Genomic DNA, 15,888 nt, shown 5'->3' on the forward strand with positions numbered 1-15,888 from the left:
TTATATCTTGACTACGTTTTTTTTATAATTTTTCTATGTCTAGAAATAGTGCAGCATAAATACTTTATATCATGAAAGTAATATTTCTCACAAATGGACTGACGCGAAAAATACAGCCTGTAAAGATAGGTCGGTTGCGAAGTTAGAACGTAAAATATTTATCGGTATCCTGCATATTGTTACGACGTCGGCTGTATAAAAGTAGTACCTTTCTCTTTTCCCGATTATTCTCGTCGCCGCTCCGTACGCGTATGAAAACTGAACGAGACGCCCGGTCTCGCGGGATTTTCTTAACTTTCGCGTCGATACGGCGCTTTACGGGAAAGAACTAAACAGTTTCGACCGTTTGCGTTTCGATGCAAAACCACACAGGCGGCGTTTATAAGGGCCGTAAAAGCGTGCGTGGATACCAATGCGATGAAAGCGGCGTCACTCTAAATCTGCATTATCGCCCCTCCGATTTTTTTCCCGTCGCTGTTTCACACTAAGCGAAATATAAAACTGACTGCGAGAAACCGACGTCGTTAAATAATTTAATTTTCTATTCTTCGAACCGATCTCAAAGGAGCAATTCTTTTTTTCGGGACATCTAGTGTATTAATCTCGATCCTCTTCATCGGAAACAAGGGAGCAACTCTCATCTCGTCGAGCGTCACGTTCATTCTTCTTGCAGGCGGGAAACGTGAAAGGATTACTGCCGCTCGCGTCAGATCCCGCGGTGATGGCAGTCATCGGGATGTTTCTCACGTATCTGGAGGTAGGCTGCTTCAGACAGGTATACATCGAATCGAGCAAGGGGATGAAAAGTAACAGTGCTGCAGATATTAGCGGCCATTCAATAAGTTTTATAAAGCTTCCGTTAGCATTGAATCGGAGAGAAATTTCTCGATCGTCACGCGATTTCTTCACGAAATAAAATTCAGATTTATTTTTTTGCCAAATCGACAGATTTTTTCTTAAACTTTTTATTTACTTAGTTTAGAACTTAGCTCACTCACGTTGTAGAACGTCAAAACTAGCAAAAAGAAATGCCATTTTATCGCGTACTATAAACACGGAAAAGATAGAAATAAAAATATACACATAAAACGTGTTCATAAAAATACCCGCTTTATTTTTTTCAACTTTGTGTCCCATTCAATATATATGACACAGTTATCGGTAATAACAGAGATATAGATATCGGAATCATATTTACGTCTCAAGACAAAATGTGTTTTTAAATGTCTATGTTGCATTTACAGGTAAGTATGGCCCCTTAAATGCAACGATAGTGATAATAACACGTGTACAATAGTAAGTACAATAGTCAGTTGCGGATCTACAGTTTTTTTTTGAGCTAATATTTTTGAACAAAAAAGTTCTTCACTTACTCAACGCAATTACCTAAGAAAATAGCCTAGCAAAATAATATTAACATAAATTTTACAATTAGAAAAGAAAATTGGAAACACTGGAAACACACATCACAGTTTAATGAGCATACACATTTAACACATATCTACACACGTCGAGAAATTCTTTGTATCTCTTTTAACTATCATTCTAATAGCTCAAATTTAGTTTAAATTTACCGATAGATCCGGCACTGAGTAATAATTATGACAATGTTAACTCTAGCGCATTAGTATCGCGTTATATTGCAAGAGAGTTTTAAACAAGTTTATTGCACCATTTTATTCGGTTACTTATCTAGAAATAAGATCGATACAAAAAAAGTACCGGTGCTATTCGCAGAATGAGATTCTCGTACAAGAGAAATTAAGTGTGTGTGTGTCATGGGAAAAAATAAAATGGAAATGTTTTTCTAAATGCCTAAGGAAAATGGACACTACAAACGACAAAACGTGTCCTGTTCTCGCGTTCTCACCCGCATTGGAGTTGAATGTGGAACTTTAAGTGCTAAATGAGCGATTACCTATATAACTATATCGAAGTATCTAATCGGAAAAAAACACGAAGGAAGAAATATTCTCATTATCGTTGAATTGAGTGGTAGACAACAAAAATGGAAGAGAGTCACGAGAAATTACACAATCGACATTGAAAGAGAGATATGCGTAACAACTTATAAACAATTATTTTTCGAAACATGAAATATCTGGATTATGAATAAGTGTAAACCTTTTCTAACCGCTATTATATTGATTGCAATAGATTGATATACGCGTTTGCAAATACAAAGCATTTTTTTCTTTTCTTTCTCTGAGAAGTAAAAAACAAGTCTGAGAATAGAAAATTTACTGACTTTCAGTCACATTTTTTTCTTTTTTTTTTTTTTTTTTTTTTAATATATGTTTTTTCACCACTTCCATTTTGATGATCGTTTTCTCGTAGTTTTTTTATTTATCTCTTCCAAAAGTTCGTAAAATGCAGGCGCACCCGCGCACGATCTATATTCATTTTCTACTGCTCTTAATTAATCGTATTCGCGAGAAGATTCCGTGTTCTGGAAGAGAGTGTGCCGCTCTTCTTCTGTAGATGGAATTTTCGAGGTTGCGGATTTTACCGCCCTTGGCACTTTGCTTACTTTACTGAAGTCTCTGCTCATTCCGTTACCACCGGAAACCCTAAAAGAAAAACAAATAAAAATGATTTTTCGGAACAAAGAGATTTAAAAAATTATTTTTTTGCGTTTGATACATTATAAATTTTATTAACAGAATTTATTATCCACTTTTAGAATTAATTAATACATACACAATGTCTTTGTCGTCTTCGTCGTCCGGTTCCATTTCATCACTAGGTACTGTAAAGTAAGGATTTGCTGACGCTGGTCGAAATTTATAACCCGTCAGGACGAAGAAAGCATATGTCGCCATTTCTCTGAATGTTTCATCCAGCCATTGGTAGTCGAAACGCACAGTGATCTGCGAATGAAAAGTTAAACGAATAAAATCTAGTTTTTTTTTTTTTGTGATATGACACGTTTTGAAATTATTTCGAATTATTGCAAATCTCAAAATAGCGCGCACCTTAAGTATGTACATTATAATTCGGGTAAAGTATATGTAGAAAACTATCATAATGTAGAAATGTTTGAACAGCATCAGCTTGCGTAAGTTCATAGCCGCTTTATCACTCGTGCGGGCAGCTTCTTCTAAATGTCTGATGCTCCAAACCACCGGAAATAGAATTGCGCCACAGCAAACTAAATCAACAAGTATGAACATGTCTCGCGAAGTTTCGCGACGTAAATTACCCACGTCGCTTTCCTCGATTATTATCTCGGCTACATTTGCCAACACCTATGAAGAAACACATAATCATTTGTTTTTTCCATATATACATATATGTATGTATACACACAATACACAACCTTAAAAAAACAAAGAATTTTTAAGCCACATAAAAAAAATGATTACAAAATTACGAATATCACAGTGAAAAAATATCGCGTATCTCCCACTAACTTAAGTTGAACAAGAAAAAAAAGTCGATGTTTACCTGCAACGGTATGACGAGCATGAAGAGTTTCTTTTCTTTGTCCGTGAGAATATGCTTTATGAAATTCCATCCCGTGCCAATGAGTACAATAGTAATAAAGAGAACGGCACCTTTCAGGAGATGAGTGATGTAGTATAAAATTGCCCACGCCTCTACGTGTTCACCCTTAGTCTGGATGAAATGGTAATTTATACCATGAAACAGTAATGAGAAAGACTTCAGGTACACGAGAACCGCCATCAGATAGTGGATTTTGAACACGGTATGCCTGTGCGAAAAAAAAAACGTTTACATTTTCTTTCTTTGTTATTAATGCTCCCCATTATATCTTACACTGATGTGTTTCTCTTACTTGCTTTTATTGAGTATAAATACCCAAAAGCAGCCCGATAGGAAGAAAAGAAGCGCCATTGTGAAATATAAAGCAGGCAGTGGCATCTCGCCAGCGCTAAGAAAGTTGTCATTATTAATCTCTGCTACTTCCACCTAGAAAAAAAAAATGTTTCTTTTCAGTGTAACAGAAATCATTCAATCTTGTAGTCTTTCCGATCGTACTTCGAATAATCTCACCGTAAAATCCACTAGCAGCGGTTCCTTATAATTGTCATAATTCTGACAATTGTGAAAATAAAGATTGTACAAGCCCTCTTCTTCCTCACTGGCCACGTACATTACGAAGCTCGTGTTGTACGATTTTTCGCCTTTCGCCGTCGTCTCCATCGTCATCGGCAATCTCAGACGCGAACATGCATTGCTATCTGGCTCGAGTTTCAAATTGTTGGTGCCGACGATAGATTTCTCGACTACAAAACAAAGTTTTGTAAATTATGTGTTAAATGATATTTTGTTCTTTTTACTTTTGCAAACTGTTACAATCAAATTTATTTCTTAAAATAAAAAATAAAAGTATGAATAAAATATGGACAAAAATATATTTTTTTACATTTCACACGATCATGAGAACAATCTCGTTTTATTATCAGGTAAGATTATTAACTTGTTTCAGGCGACAGCGCAAAAGTGTCGCAATAATCGAGACAAGACATTAGCCAGCAAATGTACTAAGCGCTAAAGACAGTTACCTAACCAAACCTTCAAAAATACCTGAGTTTCATGTTATTTATAAGATCGGGGACGAGTTGCGTTAATTATAGCGTCTTTCATGTGTGGCAGTATTTGATCATTAATATTATTTCGAGACCGTATGCCGTTGTCTATCGATCATTATTAAAAGCTGTACGAACAATGCGCGGAAACGTATTCAAGTGAAAATTCTTCAAAGTTTTAAATCTATTATATAAATGTTTATCTATACGTATATAAGTTTATCGTTTGTAAACGTTCCGGTCTTTTTATTCCTGATCATAAGTATAAGTAGAGTTAATAATAATAATAGTACTCTATTAATTATCTTTATGAAATAATGAAAAACATATAATGAAAGTTTACGTAGAGCAAACATCCATCGAGTTTCAAAGTGAAAATATCAGGATAATAATAATTGCTTTACTAACAGCAAATGGCGAGTTTCAGGATTATAAGCCAAGTTTCCAGATTCTACACCTGTTTTCCTTCATTTCAAGTCAAGTAACGTCTCTAATATTAGGTGGAAAATTGTCGAAAATATCTGGCAAATGATGTGATCGTTTATTTTCAATATGTACCATACTCATCGCTAATATTCCACCAGAAATTGTTTCTCGCGCTTGTGTCCTGAAAGACATCTCATTGCTCTATTTATAGCAAACAGCAACAACATTTAGGTCGCAATTTTTCGCAACTACATCGGATTGCACAATGCGCGAAATAAATGAGATGCTTCCCGTTCTATCTTAATCTATCTATCTCCACGCTTAATTACCATGTTTTTGAGCACTTATGCCAAATGTTGCAAATCCGATCGTGAGATGCAAATAGGTATGTCACCTTCTGTGCAACATTTATACGTTTTAAGCGCTGCTTCCATTACAAGCGCGGAATGCCATGTCAAATTGAAAATCGATAAAACGCACGAGAGACTGTCGTATATTTCTATGTTTGCTTGCGATATTTATATTTCGTGTCCACGGAATGTCGTTATTGTACGTTTTCTGTGTAATACAGAAATCAATCCGCATATGTGATTAGATGGATCAAATGCGACTCACCGTGAGATGTGTTTCGTTTTCTTCGTGGAAAGAGCGCGGTGTCGCTGAATCTCGCCGACAGCGAACTCCTCTTCGTTCGATACATCAGCACTGCATTAGAATCTTTATAAATATGCGCCGCGTGTACATTGCGACTGCAGTTCACTTGCATTCTGCAAACATCGATTTGTTTTATGAAATTAAAATCCTAATTGATCCCATTGCTGTAAAAATATATTACTTACGATAAATTCTTCAAGTCCATGGTAAAGTATATGATAGAGGTGTCATCCTTCGGTTCTGCCTTGAAATTTGAAATGTTTTGTAATAAGCATCCATCCAGATGGTTGTGCACGTACGGATTAATAGCATCGATGAGCGTTCGGCCTAAACTGAATCCAAACTGCAGTCAAAATAAAAAATATCATCGTTTAACAGCTAATTGTGTAATTACTACTTTGTGTAAAAGTAGTTAATACTTTTGTCATAATTTTATAAACTTGTTTTTACACTTATCAGTATGATATTCTGTCTCTCAAATAGGAGATGTTTAAATAAATTGTAATGTTAAAGAATTACAAAATAAAATTTACAGTTTTGAAATTTTTGCAAACGTATGAACAATGTTATTTTATTTTTACGTATATGTGACGTTGTACAATACGTTGTACGTAATTATATTGTTGCTAACGATGTGAGATAAAAAATATAGAAATGAATAGTAAAAAAAAAATGTTACGTGAGAGTGTCGGTTTATGCACTCTCTCGGTTGCAAGTGTGAACAAGTCATTCACGTGCTAAAACAAGCCAATGATACACTAACACTGCACGGACAATATTACACTCGTGTGCTTATTTATAAACGCGGGTGGTTTCCCCGCGAGTGTAATAAATTATACAGAAGATAGGAACAGGTGTCAGTTGCCACTTCACATGACGGATGTCACAAAGTTAAGACATTCAAATTGTCATTGAGATAATTTTGTGTTATCTCGTGAAATTAAAAATATATAAATTAATAAAAACATTAATTAAGAGATTGTCGATGAAAGTTTGTGATTAGCGCGCATGCACAAGCAAAAAAAAATTATTGAATAACACTCTTGTTATCTTGTCAAAATTAATTTTTAATTGTGCTTAAAATTTTGGTTTTGCAATTCTCACCACTGCTTTGTTTGCGCTTTCCGATGTCAACTTTTTGTCGGAATCCGCTGGTTCGAATTTGAAGTTCGTAAGATTCACAGTTAAAATGCCACCTTTGTAGAAACCGAATGTGCTCAGAGTGATGTAATGTCTCCTGTCTTTCTGTAATGCAAATAACAGCTTTGTAAGCGAAAACGGAATACGTGTATTGTGCGCTCGAGAATGGGAAGGGAAAAAGAGGGCACGCATTACACGGTACCGTTGTTCCGCAAAGAACGGATTTACACGAGTCTGTCGATATATCGTCGTCCTTCGTTCGTGTCTTTCGTTCCGCAGGATTTCTCCGGAAACTTTTCTAACTGTGTTATTCCGTCATGGCCGTGCAAATTAATTAACTTAACCGCACGATGTTACAATTTGTGTACACAGTAGAGATTCTACGATCTGCTAAAATAATATATCTAAATACACAATTGCTATAAATTTCGATTTTTATATACATGACGTAAATAAATAACATATAAGTAACGTGACACATGATTCACTCAATCAAGATTATCGAGCGATACAGCTTAAAGCGATATTATTTTTCCACTACGCACGTACTATATACTACACATATATATTGTACTATGCATATATACTGCAAAATATGCTGCAAATTGAAAGTGTACGTTGTTTTTTATTTTGGAGCGTCCTACTGATACACTTTGCAGGATAATTGACAACACGCGTTAAAACTCCTCCTATCGGATAACGATAGTTTCGCGATGTACCGAGAGAATTTGCACGCGTGATCGCGTTTTTTCTCTCGAATCACGTTCAAGATAGCAATAAATGTAATAAACATCGTCTGAAAAAAATCGCGTTTTTAACTCAACCAACCCGTATGTCCAGCTTGTGAATCCTCGCGGTTACCACGACCAGCATCAACAGGAGCGCCACGCAGACACGCGTAACAGCGTTCGGCCGCATCTCGTTCGACTCCCTTTGCACTTGTCGTTTTGATATTACCGGCGATGTGTCACATCACAAAAAGGCGGCGACGCGTAACGATATCACAAACATCTCACCTTCGCTCGTCGATATGCGAGCAGGAACTGAGGGACGCGCCGGAAGCGTCGGAACCGAACCGAATCGGACCAACGTGACGTCACTGACCCATTGACAGCCAGTGTTGTGAAACAGAGGAACGACAAATCGAACCGTGCACATGTGTCACATAGAGACACGTACGTAACACATATCGCATGTAAAGCGAGAATTGTGACAGTTGAGAGAAAATAGGTGATGTTTTGTTTCTTTTACAGTCGAACGACATGTTGTTTTGGACCATATGAACTCCAAGAAGACAAATTTTGTTCGGGTTAGAGAAAAGGAAGAAACATATACAAAAGGAGTAGAAAGTGTAGTTAACAGGAACGAATCTTTGATCACTTTGAACTTGTTGATTGTCTTGTTTTTTCCTAAAACTGAAATTGAAAGGATTTAATGTAAAACGAAACTTTAATATTTTTCTGTGTTTTTATTATTGAATGATAATTTGGAGTTCCAAGTGTCAATGACTATTACATCTATAAGATCCAAAATGACATTTAAGTGATATAATATTCCAAAATTAATGTGAATTTGAACTAGTCGGAATTCGTATAATTAGTAACCGTCAGTAAAGTTCGTAGGTAGGTTAAACAGGGATGTTGCTTGTACTTTAAGGTAAATAAAATTCCATATATGTACATGTATATATTTATATATATTTATATATATTTATATATATATATGTATATATTTTAGTTTTCCCATAATGTTTAACGTCTCAAATTCTTTCAATTACTTGCTAAGATTTATATTAGTTATTCATGTGATAAAGAGATAAACCCGTGTATGAAACTCTCCAACTAAAATTCCTGGAATGCATATTTAAACACGTCAAGTTGAGGTTATGTTACTAACACGTCGATGTATCTTTGACGAAAAATTGTTTAGATCTCATTATCATGGAGAAGAAGTTTGCAGCTCTGAGAATTCCCGATTCTCCCGAATCTGAGCAGACAAAAATGACTAGAGCGTTCAGCTTTTCCGAATTGCAGTCTGCCCGAAGAATCTTTATCGAGCAGTGTTACAAGCGTAGTGATTCATCAAATTCAATTAGACAGTACAGTTGTGAGCAGATATTTGATAAAAATACCGGCACTAGGTAGATTATTAATTTTTGAGAAATATCCATAAAAGATTTTTATTATTTTTTCAAAACTTTAATTTCTGAAAATTTGCGTTAGTAAATAAAACAGGTTATTATGTTATCTAAAAAATGAAAAGTGCAAACATGTCAACTAATTCTTTTATTTTCAGCCAATTAACATACTCTGAAGTAGTACAAGCTGGCAATAACGAACAATCGAAAATGTGGAAAAATACTTTTCCTTATTACAACTCCAATTTAAAAATTCCAAGCTTTTCTTGTGTTGAAAACTTAGTTCCATCTACACCTGTACCTGTATTGCAGAACAATCAAGTTGAATATATGGAAGTAGAAGAGGAATCAAACTCTGCAAATCAATCAACTTTTGCTGCTTCAGTTGCAGTAGCGAGCACAAAAAATACAGAAAATTTCTTGCCTCTGAAATCAAACGACGATTTCACAAAACCAGTTCTCACACAACAAAATCTTACAGAAACAGACAACACAGACTGTGCAAATATAAATGACAACAAGAAGTCGCAGAGCTACCAAGATATGAAAGACAAAATTCGTCCACTTGTACCAAAACATCCACTCAAAATAGAAACAAACAGAAGTATGGGATCTTTTAAACTACTTCTTTTATTAGTACTTTCACTATTTATACTTTTGCTTTCGATTCTCTTGTATGAGGATCAGAATCATAAGCACAGTAGCGATTTCGTGAACGCTGTCGTTGAATTAAAGAAACATGTTTATGGTCAGGATCGAGCTGTACAGATTCTAAGTGAATATCTTTTACTGGATGTACCTTCGATGAAAGTCATAGCTCTTGTTGGTGGCACAGGTGTTGGGAAATCATACACGGCGGAAATTATAAAGAAAAATTTTCCACGAACATACTCCGTTCGTCAATATTTTCCACCGATCGAAAATATAAGAGACGTTCTTATTCCGCCTTTTAATCCGCACTTGATTATTCTTGAAAACTTGAAAGAGCAGCATTTAGTGGATGTTGTGAACTTCTTGAAAACACGTCATGATACGCTTCGCGATCGATATGTCACTGTGCTGATTGTGTTCAATGTCGAACGGATGAACGACGACTCGTCCCGTAACATAGATTTAAATCGCAGTCTGGATATAATAAAACGTTTTTTTGCCAATGAAAATATTGATACCAAAATTGTTCCTTACGACTCTTTAAATGAGGACGCTTTAGAAAGATGCATCATTAACGCGGCGAGAGACAACAGGCTGATACTTTCCGACAAGCAGTTCGAGCTTGTTAAGAAATACTTATTGGCGAACAATGCCGGTTGTAAGGGAGCCTACAGCAAGGTTCAGGTGATTGATAGATAATAATAAAACTTAATTATACGTGATCTTTTCACGAAGGCTGATAAAATTGTTATACTATATACGACTGAAATAAAAATAATAATGTCTAATTATACATAAAAATAATGCATAGTGTTTTCTTAGATTATATAAGTATACGAGTTTTTTATTGCAACGATGAGGTGATAATATTACGACTCGAGCTAGTTTTAGTATTGAGTTTTCCTATTATGTTTTTGTGATTTTATATTTCCTCTATTTGCGTCAGTTGATTAAATCCGTTAATAATTACCGGGTTTTTATTCAAAGAATGATGTAATCATTAACGCGGAAGAAAATAGGACTGTTAATACTAATGAGTTCGTACTGTGAGAAGTCATTTGTACGGATCCACAGTTCGGCGATCCGAACATGTAAAGAAATTTGTATACATATTGAAGATTGAAAAATTTAATGAATAAACTTTGTACACGTATTATTTCCGAATTACACGGAAGACGAGCGATAATTGTACAAACAATATGTGAGATGCCGCGTCCGCGGTGAGATGCGTAATCCGCACAGCGGTTAGACAAATTTATGATTAAAACTTTCGACACGTAATATCTCGCGAATTTCGCTTATAACTTTCTTCTGTACATGCATTTGCGATGTCTGAGCAAACGACCACGTGCATTGCGTGTCAAACCTTCGTAATAACACGTAATATCTAAACTGTAGGCGTAACATGTGCTACGTTGTTGCTAACGTTGTTATTGATCGTTCTTACGCAACTAAAACGTTGCTTATTTCGGTTTACATTAATTTTTGTTTATTTGGGTGCAAGTAGTTTATTTAATTTAATTTATAAAAACACACGACATGATGACACTTCGAACTATATAAGATGTAAGAAATCGTTCTGTAAATTAAAACGCGGTTGAATATAAAGTTACAGACAGGAGCGTTAATGTCTTTACACATAAAGTTAGATTTTTTGATGTTAAGATATTATTGAAGCATTATTGGTACAATTTTATGTGTAAAGGCACTAAATGCTGCTGCTTATATCATTTATTCATTGTTCAACAACAGAAGAACGTATAAAGAAAACTAAGATGATCATTAATAATTTGAAATTTCGTCGAAGGATTAAATAAGATAAGTATGTAGAATTTAGTTTTTGTCGGACATATTAGAATATAAGAAACGGATTAAGATATTTGGGAGTATATTGCTCAATATTTAGAGTTCAAGGATTTGTGTATTAATTATTTTATTGTGACAAGAAAGTAGAGAATAATCGCGGTTGCTTTTTTTTTTACAATTGTAATTTTTATTACTATAAATAAATATATACAAAAAAATTTTAAATATATTTTTAAAAAGAATATTTCTTTAATACTGAGAACACTTGTATACCTACGTACAATTTTAGCGTTAAATACTACATACATATATGAAAATATTTGTACCGCAAAAAAAGTAGAAAGAATATGTTTTTACAAATGGACGGTGATAACGGTTGTGTATAAGAAATGCCATTTCCTACTTATCTATTTAGTATGTTTGGTAGTTTTTAATCTATGCACTCCTACTCACATATACGAATTATAATTAACTCGTTTACTCAAACAACAAAAATAAACTATGCTTTTGTGGATTGACGATATTATCACAGTCGTTTATAGGAAATATAATTATCTAATTATTTGAATTTTTCGATCTGTATATCCTATTCATTTAATTGTCGTTACGTGATTTCCTTGGTGGTGTGATTTAGAGACGGATCCATCGATGTTGAAATTTTCGCTTCGTTTGGTTTTGGCGTTACGTCTTTCTGATAGAAAAAGTATCTCGTATTTACCTCTTACATACGCAACAATGATGACGCAACTGGTCAGAAGTTACGTTCGTCCTGAAACTCGCATACTATGTTACACCGTATACTTCCAATTCGCCCCGTTACTCCACTTCCTTGAGCGTCACATCGGGAAGTAGAAAGTCTACACATCCGACAATGATTAGTTTATTACAGCAATTTTGTCATTTTCTCGTGAAAAACCTCTCTATCCCGAACGATAGAATGTTTCCTGTTATTATTGAAACAAAGAAAACTTTTACCCTACAATCCTTTTAACAATTCATTAAAATTACGGCGACACATCCCGCGCGTAAACAACTAAAAACGTTTGCAAATGCACGGTTCTTGTTGGTCAATTTTCAGCTTGGTTAACGAACATCATTTTTTACATCCGTTTTGATGACATCGGAAGATAATTGCTTTCACAGTTCAAGGACGTCTTCTTTGCAACGATGTTGTCTCTGTCTAATTAATGTCGTGTAGTCTTTTTACAATTGTCAGACAACAAAATTGAGCGCTTTTGAGCATCATCTCGTCTGTGTCACATGTCCGTTACACACTTTTGTCTCACGAAGACAACTTGAAGACTAATTTGTTTAAATAAATATATACTAATGTAAGACTGAATAGGACAAAAGTATTATGTATCATAATATTTTTGATTACTTGCAATATGTTTTGATTTATAATTCTATTCAGTCTTTTAAAGGAACCTTGCAAATCCGAAAATTCTAAATTTGATAAAACTTTGCACATATATGTAAAGAGGGGTCAATAGATGAATATTGACATTTTTCGTTGTGGCCCAAAAACGCTTTTAAGGAGTAAAATCATCTCTTATGTGTAAAGCGGCTTTTCACTTTTCTCAATTTATCTTGAATATTATTGGATATTGCAAAATGTTTTATACAACAAATTTATAAAAAAAATCTTTTATTTATCAATATTAATAGACTTTTTAAACAATAATTTTTTAAACATATTTGTCACAAATTCATAAAACAATATTTTTTAAATAATTTTATTAATGTAGGTGGGTAAATAAAGGTGTTTTTGTCATTAAACTTTGGTACACAAAACATTTTTTTATATCTCTAATAGTAATATCTCTAGTTTTCGAGATATGTCCAGAAAAGCGCAAAGCCGCTTTACACATGAGAAGTATTTCATTCTTTAGAATCGCTTTTAAGCCGCTACTGAACATTTCTACATTCATGTAGTTATCTATATACGTGTACAGATTTTTAATTAAAACGTATTGTAAAAACATTTCTATGTAATCGCACATTTATACAGTTTTAAAATAAGTTTTTTCCAAAATTTATTTTTAGCGTCTTTTATACATATTTTATAGGATCAGTCAAAATACTTTTTGAGTTATGAGGGTTAAATGTTAGAGAATCGTAAAATATTAGAGAAATGGAGTATTAGAGAACCAACCATTAATAGTTACTTTATTAGTAATTTTGCCTTAGTTGGCTGGATCACACACACAAGAGGTGTAAATTCAACCGATTAACCTCTATGTAGTATGTACACTTTGGATAATGTTAATACCGGCGGTACTCTAACATTTAACTCTCATAATTCCGAAAATATTTAATGAAAAGAAACATTTAGTGTTTTGGAAAACTCTTAAATTAAGCTACAAGAATGTGCAAAATAAAATAGGGAGTTCTATTTAAAAAACTCAATATGATCTTATACACAAATTAAAATAATTATATCTAATTATGCAAATTTATATGCCGAATACGTCTATACAATTTTATACACGGAGAATCTTTTTTTAAAAGAATGGCTTCAGAGATATTCCATATCAAATTACAAAATAACTCTATTTAGTATCATGTTAGATACAAAAAAATCATATAAAACTATATTTTTACTATATTTTTAAAAAATTTTTGGCATATAATCATATATACTTATACACAAATTAAAATTATTATATCTAATTATGCAACTTTATATGTGTGTGTGTGTGTGTGTGTGCCGAATATGTCCATACAATTTTATATATGAAAAATTTTTTACCGGGTCAATATGATTTTCCGCGGTTCTCTAATATTCAACTCTCACAACTCAAAAAGTACTTACTGAAAATAAATTTCATTATAGTGTTTTTTGGAAAGCTCTTGAACTAAGCTACAAAAATAATTAGATATAATAATTTTAATTTGTGTATAAGTATATATAAAAAATTTTTTCCCGGGTATTTAAAAAAATCGATGTTACCTTGACTGATTCTTACCTTGACGATGTTACCTTGATTCAAGGTCAAACTGGTAAAATCAGTAAAAATATTTTTTTAAACTCTACAACCTGTTGTCTGAAACACTTTTTCCTAAAATCCTTAGTTTTCAAAATATTTCGTCGTTTTGAGACTTTTGATGGATCCTGTATAAGGAACTATCTTGCGTTATATACTATGATAAAAAGTTATTTTATGAGTAAAGATGATTTCATTTCCTGAGTATATTTATGTTGCAGTGCATTGTTACATAAAAGATCATTGATCATATTTTTGCAGTTTTTATGTCGCATATTGTGTATATGTGTCACATGTGTCGTAGCACACTGTCTGAATCGCGTTGCTATGTCATACGTCGGCGATTACCAGCGACCTGTATGAATATGTAAATCGTATAATGTTATTAAAACAATAAAATAAAATATAATATTGAACCATAATATAAAGTATCGAGATGTTACACTGAAATTTTATGTGTTGGTCAACAGGGCGAGGAAAGTAAAATTCAAGTATAGCATGATGTCTTTTGATGATGGAACATTATTGTAAACTGTTCTCACGTATAACGTATACATGACTACTCTGCACTGTTTATGTAAATGAGTGATATATTACATATTCAATTATGCGACATAAAAGCTGCAAAAATATGATCAATGATCTTTTATGCAACAATGCACTGCAACATAAAAATAATCAGGAAATCATCTTTATTCATAAAATAACTTTTTATCGCAGTACATAACGCAAGATAGTTCCTTATATAGAGTCCATCAAAAATCCCAAAACAACAAAATAATTTGAAAACTAAGCATTTTAGGAAAAAGTGTTTCAGACAACAGGTTGTAGAGTTTAAAAAGATCTATTTCCTGATTTTATCAGTTTGACCTTGAATGACGTCGCCAAAGTCAAGTCGAGGTAACATCGATTTTTTTAAATAGAATTCTCTGTTTTTTTATCACATATTTTTGTAGCTTAGTTCAAGAGGTTTCCAAAAAAACCACTATAACGAAATTTATTTTCAGTAAATACTTTTTGAGTTATGAGGGTTGAATATTAGAGAACCGCGGAAGATCATATCGAGTTTTTTAAATAGAACTCCCTATTTTATTTTGCACATTCTTGTAGCTTAATTTAAGAGTTTTCCAAAACACTAAATGTTTCTTTTCATTAAATATTTTTTGAATTATGAGAGTTAAATGTTAGAGTACCGCCGATATTAACATTATCCAAAGTGTATATACTACATGGAGGTTAATCGGTTGAATTTACACCTCTTGTGTGTGTGATCCAGCCAACTAAGGCAAGATTACTAATAAGGTAACTAATAAGGTAATTAATGGTTGGTTCTCTAGTATTCTATTTTTCTAATATTCTACGGTTCTCTAACATTTAACTCTCATAACTCTCAAAAAGTATTTTGACGGATCTTGTATAAAAGACGCTAAAAATAAGTTTTGGAAAAAACTTATTTCAAAACTGTATAAATGTGCGATTACATAGAAATGTTTTTACAATACGTTTTAAAAATCTGTACACGTATATAGATAAC

General features: G+C 33.4%; 2 protein-coding genes across 4 annotated transcripts; one reads left to right on the top strand and one right to left on the bottom strand.

Moving 5' to 3' along the window:
• Positions 1 to 1,091: 1,091 nt before the first annotated feature.
• LOC109858170 (protein GPR107) lies at positions 1,092 to 7,812 on the bottom strand. Its single transcript, XM_020435191.1, has 10 exons — positions 7,602 to 7,812; positions 6,738 to 6,878; positions 5,819 to 5,976; positions 5,595 to 5,746; positions 4,018 to 4,250; positions 3,800 to 3,933; positions 3,448 to 3,715; positions 2,976 to 3,248; positions 2,701 to 2,870; positions 1,092 to 2,570 (listed from the first exon to the last, which is right to left on the bottom strand). The coding sequence occupies exons 1-10, from the start codon at positions 7,689 to 7,691 to the stop codon at positions 2,420 to 2,422; spliced, it is 1,770 nt and encodes a 589-aa protein (XP_020290780.1). The 5' UTR covers positions 7,692 to 7,812; the 3' UTR covers positions 1,092 to 2,419.
• Positions 7,813 to 7,870: 58 nt separating this feature from the next.
• Positions 7,871 to 11,521, top strand: LOC109858171. Of its 3 annotated transcripts, none has more exons than XM_020435192.1 (4): positions 7,871 to 7,948; positions 8,027 to 8,429; positions 8,703 to 8,913; positions 9,069 to 11,521. In XM_020435192.1, exons 3-4 carry the CDS (start codon positions 8,714 to 8,716, stop codon positions 10,258 to 10,260), a joined length of 1,392 nt encoding a protein of 463 aa, XP_020290781.1. In that variant the 5' UTR covers positions 7,871 to 7,948; positions 8,027 to 8,429; positions 8,703 to 8,713; the 3' UTR covers positions 10,261 to 11,521. The 3 variants fall into 3 exon arrangements, with proteins under 3 accessions (XP_020290781.1, XP_020290782.1, XP_020290784.1); XM_020435193.1 differs by having other exon boundaries at positions 8,027 to 8,395; XM_020435195.1 differs by lacking the exons at positions 7,871 to 7,948; positions 8,027 to 8,429 and having other exon boundaries at positions 8,789 to 8,879.
• Positions 11,522 to 15,888: the final 4,367 nt, after the last annotated feature.

Source organism: Pseudomyrmex gracilis, unplaced genomic scaffold (assembly GCF_002006095.1).
Source record: "Pseudomyrmex gracilis isolate BER0280 unplaced genomic scaffold, ASM200609v1 scaffold_191, whole genome shotgun sequence".
Classification (NCBI taxonomy): domain Eukaryota; kingdom Metazoa; phylum Arthropoda; class Insecta; order Hymenoptera; family Formicidae; genus Pseudomyrmex; species Pseudomyrmex gracilis.

Bases quoted from the DNA above. Each gene is read 5' to 3' on its own strand.
- LOC109858170 (XM_020435191.1), bottom strand. From the start codon at position 7,691: ATGCGGCCGAACGCTGTTACGCGTGTCTGCGTGGCGCTCCTGTTGATG. The intron at 3,249-3,447 runs GTAAACATCGAC...GTTTCTTCATAG, and splicing joins TGCTCGTCATACCGTTGCAG to GTGTTGGCAAATGTAGCCGA. The intron at 2,871-2,975 runs GTGCGCGCTATT...TTTCATTCGCAG, and splicing joins TTATAATGTACATACTTAAG to ATCACTGTGCGTTTCGACTA.
- LOC109858171 (XM_020435192.1), top strand. From the start codon at position 8,714: ATGGAGAAGAAGTTTGCAGCTCTGAGAATTCCCGATTCTCCCGAATCT. The intron at 8,914-9,068 runs GTAGATTATTAA...TTTTATTTTCAG, and splicing joins GATAAAAATACCGGCACTAG to CCAATTAACATACTCTGAAG.